This window comes from Crocodylus porosus, unplaced genomic scaffold (genome assembly GCF_001723895.1).
Source record: "Crocodylus porosus isolate Cpor-Errol unplaced genomic scaffold, CroPor_comp1, whole genome shotgun sequence".
Classification (NCBI taxonomy): domain Eukaryota; kingdom Metazoa; phylum Chordata; order Crocodylia; family Crocodylidae; genus Crocodylus; species Crocodylus porosus.
In genome coordinates this window covers 45,538,037-45,545,595 of record NW_017728951.1, presented here as the reverse complement: position 1 = coordinate 45,545,595, position 7,559 = coordinate 45,538,037, and the positions used below count along the sequence as shown (strand labels likewise).

Genomic DNA, 7,559 nt, shown 5'->3' with positions numbered 1-7,559 from the left:
TGCGCGGAGCCCCCGCGCGCTGCTAGCGATGGCGAACGGCAGCGGCGGCCCTAGAATGAGTCACAATCTCAACGCGAACCATCTCAACGCAGACGCGGCCTCGTCCCCCGTCCACGTGCCCAAGATGGATGCGCTCATCATCCCGGTGACCATGGAGGTGCCCTGCGACAGCCGCGGCCAGCGCATGTGGTGGGCGTTCCTCGCCTCGTCCATGGTCACCTTCTTTGGGGGACTCTTTATCATCCTGCTCTGGCGGACCCTCAAGTACCTGTGGACGGTGTGCTGCCACTGCGGCGGCAAGAGCAAGGTAAGCGCCCCGGCGCCGGGCCGCGGCCGGCGCTGTCCAGCGAGCGGGAGCGGCGCCGCCTGCCCGCGCTCCACCGCGGGTGCCTGGGCGGGCGCGGGCATCCGGCTCGTCTCGCCTTGTGTTGTTGCCTGGCAAACGGAGCCCTGCCTGCTTCAGCTCTGGTTGCTAGGGTGCTGGCAGGCTTTAACGCAGGGCCCTTTGCTATCCCCCACAGCACCGGCGGATCAAATCACGACTTCTTGAGTCGCCCCAAAGAAAGCAACAGAGCGATGCAACCCGTCAGGGGATTTGCTCCGTGGAGTGCCGGGCTCGCCCGGGTCGGGGTCGTCGCCCGGGCTGCGCGCCGCACTTCAGCCCGCGGGTGAACGGCGAGTTTTCACTCAAGCCTATAGGGCTGGGGAGCAGGGCTCGGGAGGAGAGGCTGAGGGACCCGGGCTTTCGTGTGGACGAGACTGAGAGGGGGTTAGCAGCAGCCTTCAGCTCCCTGCAGGGGGGCTCCGACGGGGACGGAGCTGGACTGTTCTCAGTGGTGGCAGATGACAAGACAAGCAGCAATGGGCTCAAGTTGCAGCCAGAGAAGTTTAGATTAGAGAAGAAGCAGGTACTTTTTCTCACTCGGCGGGTGCTGAAGCACTGGAACGGGTTACTCAGAGAGGTGGCCGAATCTCCATCCTTGGAGGCTTTTAAGACCTGGGTAAAAAAGCCATGGCTGGGATGAGATAGTTGGGGATTTGAGCAGGGGTTGGACTACATGATCTCCAGAGGTCTTTTCCAACCCTAATTTCCTATGTTTCTGCAAGCTCGCATTGCAGAAGAAGTATCAGCTGATGGCCTTTCTTTAATTTTTCTTTCATTTATAACATAACCCTGAATGTGAGTTGATAGAGGAGAGGTTTTTCAGGCATCACAGAACTGTAGCACTCAACTCTTATGAAAATTAACGTGTATGTATTTGCATGTTTGGCAAAATGCTGGTTCCCATGAAAAGAAATCCGAGTTCTTGAGAGAGAGGGAATTGGCTAGAAGAGTCCTGAGTTCCCTTTACGCATTTTTAGTAGCCTTAGCTGCTGAGAGTGAACTACATTTGTGTGAGAGGCAAAGCTATGGACAATCCTAGGAGGCAAGTGATGCCATTGCCTGCATCTTCACCTGTGAGTCTAAAGTCAGAGTATGCCAGTATCTTGGCAAATGGCTTATTCATAGACCCTTCAGCTTTTTCACCCACGGGTTCACACATCTCTTAAAGAAAGTTAGGAAAACCATATCCTAACCATGCGTTTATTTGCAAGTCGTAATATGCTGTTTAGTTGAACAGTTTCCTTCACGTTTTGATCCTTTTAGGTGTGAGTCTTCTCAGGGTTTACGTTTCATCCACTAATGTCTACTTCAAATCTCCAAGCTACAATAGTCAGCTCCATGAAGAGCAGTCTGTGGAAGAGGTGAGGGAGGTCTTTGCAGGCAAAGGGAGATATACGCCTTTTTAGGCCGCTTTGGTAAGGGATAATTAGAAAGGTTGCAATCTTGCATTCTTTGTATACTGAGGTTGGGGTTCTGGATACATAAAGAAGGCATGATTGGCTGCTAAAAGGTCACACAGCTGCTCACAAAAAGGACTGGGTGAAATAAAAAATGAAAACTTCTGCAAAAGCTGTGTGTGACAGGGCCACATAGGAAGGGCTGCCAATAAGGCTACTGCTGCAATAGATGTGTGTGAATGTGCTCATTCACATGTATGTAATGTCCTGTAGGTAATGGTGAGCCTTGGCACCTCACCATCCAATTTTCTTCTTGATGGGCTGGGAGCAGGGAAAATCTGGGATATCCTGTACTTTGCATCTACATGACCACCAGTCTCAGTGATCTCAAATAGATCTTTCCCATCTCTAATTTCTATGACTTTATGGCAAATAGTCATAAGGAGCAGAATTACAGTGCCAACAGCTGTGGGACACTGCGTTCATTCAGGTTCCAGGAATTTCCACAGCATCTTATTCTTAATAGTAGCAAAGAAATTACCATATTTTATGTTTTAGAGCCCCAGTATAAAGCCCAGTAGGATTCTCTCAGCTTCACTTTAGGAACTTACTTCATTTTAATGGCTGTGTACTTTAGATGTATTTTTAAATTGATTTGTGTTTGCAGTGGGGTTGGATTTTTAAAAAAAATGATATTTAAAATTATCCGTGTGTAACGCTTTATGCTGCTGCAGTTGTTTTAGGGACGGGTATGGAGAGTCAAAGGGAAAAGAAAACGTGTGCTTGAATTCTCCTCAGAATTCCGAAGCCAATTTGTGCTGTTCATATTTATTAATATTATCATTTTTACTGTGTAGTTATTTAAGTAAGAGTTATTGGCTGTTATCCTTAATTTGAAAGATTAGTTTTTTGTGGGGGGTAAGGGCTTTGGCTTTTTTCTTGGTTTTTTTTGTGGCGGGGTTGAAGGTCAAAGGTTTTTTATTTTAACTTTTATTTGGGATAAAAGTTTGACAAGCTATTGGGCACAAATTTAAAAATTTGCAAAACTGAATGACATTTGTTTTGACCGTTATATCAATGCTTCAGGAAATATAAGTTGCTGCAATTTCTAGCCAATAATATTTTCTCTTTAACAAGTACATCATACAGTAATTTTCATTTTGTTAAATTCACTTAGAGGTTTAGAAAATACTGTTTTTCTAAGTTTGCATTGAGCTCTCTATCCTAAGAAGGATGTAGATATTTCTTTTGGGGTTTTTTTGGAAGAGAACATTAGTTGTGGCATGCTTGTCTATGTCCTTTGACAAAACCATTCTTAGACTGGTATTAAGAAAAGGAAAATTTGCAATTTGAGTGAGGTGGTTTGGACTCTGATCATGTTAATTGCTCTATTGTTAATGGCATAGTAGAAGAAAAAACAAATATCCAGTGTCATACTTTGTATAAACTGATTGCACCCTTTGCCCGTTTAGGGTGGGGCATCTCATTGCTATGTCTGTGTTGTATTAGCTCTGCAGCTGCTGTTCATCTGTTCTTGATAAACCAGGCAGTAGCAGGCCTTTGCACAGGTGTATGGAAGGGCAAGACTTAAGACTTGTCATTTCCACAGGTTTTGCATGATTGTGCAAGTGAACGGGCACCCTTGTGTGAAGCTGCCTGCCAGGTGCAGTTAAGTAGGTGTTGTAACCTTTGGGCAGAGGGGACCTTGATCATTGTATCTTTAGTACCCTAAGGTACTATGTCCTCTGCCTTCTAAAACCCCACTGGCAGGGTGCCAGTCCATCATGCTTGCAGTTATTTTCTGTGAAAACAAATGTTTTTGGGAATTCCCTTGGCCTACCTATGATATAAATATCAAATCCAAAGGTGTAACAATTATAGATGGACTGGAGCTGACATACCTATTGAGGGCCTGAAAGTGATAGTAAAGCTTTCTTTGAAAATCCTTTAGGCCGTTTACTTTAGTACAAGAGTGTAATAAAGCATATTGAATTAAAGCTGGCTGAAACTTCTTCCAACAGAAACTTAGATTTTTAATGAAAGAAGGATATTTTTGGAAACCATTTCTTTTCCTTGAATATTTTAGCTTTTATCTGTCTAAAACCAAAACCTTAAATTGGAAAAGTTTGTCAATGAAAAAGAAAAAAAATCACTTGGGAAAGAAAGCCCCATCATTTTCAGTCATGCTGCATATAGACAGATTTTTGGCTTTTTCTTTATCAGTGGAAAGTCTTCTTTTCTCTACCTGAAGGCCTTCCCCAAAACTAAATACCTAAATATATTTTATGTATTCTTGTACATGAGTCTTGTGCATTGGTTTTCTTTCTTGTTTGCAAGAAATACTGGACTGAGGCACAGGAATAATAGAAGACTAGATGGCTCATGAAATTAGTAGTGGATTGCAGTGCATTTCTCTGAACTGTAATTGAACTGTTACCATCTTGTGGCTGTCAGGTGGCTTATATAACATTACTTGGTGAGTCTTAATTCAGTCTGTAGTGGACAGGTTGGCAATTGTGGACATGTCACTAGAGAGGTCAAGGACTGAAAGGGCTATGAAGACTAACTACTTTTACCTTTTTCTTTGTTCTTCTGAAACAGCAATTAGGTACTGTACGCTGAAAGGCTTGCTGCTGTTGGCTAAGCCATAACTCTTCTGCGCATAAAAAATATTTTCAAGTTTCCAAAGCTTGTAAGTATCTTTTCCCTATACCAAATTTATTTAGATATTTTAAAATGTGGGTGAAGATTACAAACCCCAAGCAAGATGTAGATAGGGCTTGAAACAAATATAAAGCCCTTTGGGAAGCCTTGACCTGATCACTATCTGGATTTGACATCATTCTAGCTACGCACCAGGTCTTGCAAGAAATGAGTTTAGAAAGGAAAAAGCTCTGTGTCTTGAAAAGGTTTACAGCCCCAAAATTAAGGGGAAAGTTCTTAATATCACACTGAATTACCTCAATGCATTGCAAAAGTGTGAGTTTCACTATAGAAATCATTAGACACGACACGTTTTCCCAGCTTAGCACCTTTGAAGAAGCACCTGTAATAAAGAACTTGGAACTTTTTAATAATATTGGTCCACATACACAGCTTTAACGCATATGGGATTCCTGCATGAAAAATGAAGTCAGTGTCAAACCCTACATGGAAATTCACTGAAAAATTTAGTCTACTCACCCAAAATGTAACTGGTAGAGACCTCGTCTAATGCAGGGGTCAGCGACGTTTTTGGGCAGAGTGTCAAAAATGCCTGCAACCTCGACTTGTAAGATGCTGGCGTACTGGGGTGGACAGCGGGGGAGCCACAAGGGGCCCTATCCTTGTTGTGACACTGTAGTCCTGGCCCCTTCCTTGCTGTCTATCCCGAGGTGCAAGTGCCAAACAAAAGGCCTTTATATGCCATGCTCTGGTACTCATGCTGGGGGTTGCCTACCCCCGGTCTAATGGTTGCATGTTAATCCACAGTACCTGTGGATTGTGAGGCATTGCTTCAAGTTTTCTTAAAGGACCTTTTCCAGTAATCTATCCCACTACTTAAACCATCTGAATAGGAGAGATTTTTATGGTACTGTTTAGAATTCTGTGCTAAAAAGCAAGAGTGCTCTGCAGGCAGTTGCAGGAAAGTGAGTTGTGACTTTCTGTCATCAGAGCTCTTTACTGAAACACATTTTCAGAGTATGCAGCATGTGGTGAGCAGCATGCCAAACAACTACTAATGATCCCAATCCAAGGGGCCTGAATTGGTTGACTGTTATGTCTTAATTCAATACAGCTAGTTCAGGGGCAGGCAAAATATGGCCTGTGGGCCAGATCTGGCCTGATAGGCAATTTTGTCTGGCTTGCACACCCCCTAAAAAACTAGAAATTTAATATTTACTTGCTTCTGGCTGCATGTCAGAGATGACAGGAGTCAGGGACAGTAGGATCCAGGGAGAGCCAGCAGCAAGACATAGCAGGCCAGCTCTGCCCCAGCCATTTCCCTGCCTTCCTGCTGCCGCACTGTTCCAACACCACGTGGCTGCATCGCCAGACTGTGGGAGCATGGGCCTGGACTGGTATCCTGGCAGGGTGGGGGGTATGTGTATGTAGAGAGGGACTGTGTGAGTATGTGTCTGTAAGGAGGGAGGGAGGGGCTGTATGTGTTCATACGGTGAGTCCCACATGCACGCTTCACCATAGACATGCACCCGCACCCCCTCACACCGCCATACACACAGACCCCCACACTCTCTCACATACCCCAGCCATCCTCACCCCACACACAGCCCCCCACACCACACGTATCCACACACTCACATGATTCCTCACCTCACACCCACACCCTCCACACCTAGTACTTGTGCCTCTACTGGTGGAAATAGGACTTGGGAGAACTGTTACAAATTTTTTTTACTCAAATTATTAATGCATGGATTAGTCAAATGATAATCCTACTTCTCTAGCTGATTGACTACATTATTTGGCCAACTCTAGTAGACTTATATTTCCCTGTTTTATACCCTGTAGATATTCTTACTTATTAGAATGTGCCAGGTTTGAGCAGAGGAAAGGACCACTTTATTCCCATATACAGCATCCATGATTCTGTTTAAATGAATGCTCATTGTTGTAATGTGTAAGGATCAGTTTGCCTTGAAGTGATATAGTGTCCATGTTTGTCAGTTTGGGAGTTATGGAATCTGAAAGCCTGATCTGCTATTTGCTGGAAACCATTCCACTGACTTCAATGTGCTTTTGGAGTCAGACCCTGAATAAAAATAATGGAATTAATCATAAAGACATTTTAAATTTTTTATATTAACAGTTTTATGATTAAAAACTATAAAATGATTTAATTTACTTTCAACCTTTATACTGTTCACATTTATTTTATTTTATTTTATTTACCTTGGATGTATACTAGCTGCACTCACTGCTTTAAGGTCAGATTTTCCACACAAGAAGAGGAAAAGAACCCTACAAAACTGTTTCCATTTAGTAGGTTTAACTCTTTCCTTTTTCCTGGCCATCTTGGCTAGGGACAGATATTCAGAAAGACTGAGCCTGAATTGATTCAATCTTTGCAGGTTAGTCTAACCTGCAAAGCTTGAACTGATTTGGAGGTGGATAGACATTTCCTTTTCAGCCTAGAAATGCAGGCACGTGCCTGCAGTGGATCTGACTAGAAGCCAGGGGGTGCTACAGCAGCCCTCCCTTCCTTTGCAAATAGCTGAGCTGAGGGGGGTGAGGGATGTGGTGAGGTGGCCAGAACGCTTTGATTAGGGAGGGATTCCTCCCACCAGCCCAGCAGGGAATGTTTATTACCCCTAACTCAGGGTTTGTCAGCCTATTAAAAAAACAACAGAAGGACATTACCAGCTATCTGTTGATTCTGCCTTTATCCTGAGTGCCACAGCTTGGAGGTAGCCAGCATGTGGTCTGCTTGCTAATACTGAGAGGTGTCTGTGAGGGACAGGGAAATGCCTGCTTAGCTGAGAGTGGGGAGGGGAGGTGGGGAGCAGAAGTCAGGCAGACACCTGCAGAGTCTGTGGGAGGTGCAGCCAGAGCAGAGGGGAGAGGCCAGCCCTGCTGTGGAGCAGAGAGCCGAACCCAGCTCATCCCGGCCTGGCCCAGCCCAGCCCAGCCCAGCCCAGAGAATATGCCTGGATGCTGGGGGAGTATGGTTTATCTCAAACCACCAAAGGGTCTGGGACAGACATTGCATAAACCAGTCTGAGCCAAATCAGTTAAGTCTGATACTACATTCAACCAGGTTTATCTCAAACTAGTTT

General features: G+C 44.7%; 1 protein-coding gene across 1 annotated transcript in view; it reads left to right on the top strand.

The window, feature by feature from the left end:
* Positions 1-6: 6 nt before the first annotated feature.
* The window catches only part of KCNMA1 (potassium calcium-activated channel subfamily M alpha 1), a 997,979-nt gene continuing 990,426 nt past the window's right edge, over positions 7-7,559 (top strand). Inside the window, exon 1 of the mRNA XM_019555536.1 lies at positions 7-307. Within this exon, the coding sequence (XP_019411081.1) occupies positions 29-307 (279 nt within the window). The 5' untranslated portion in view covers positions 7-28. The remainder of the gene's footprint in view (positions 308-7,559) is intronic.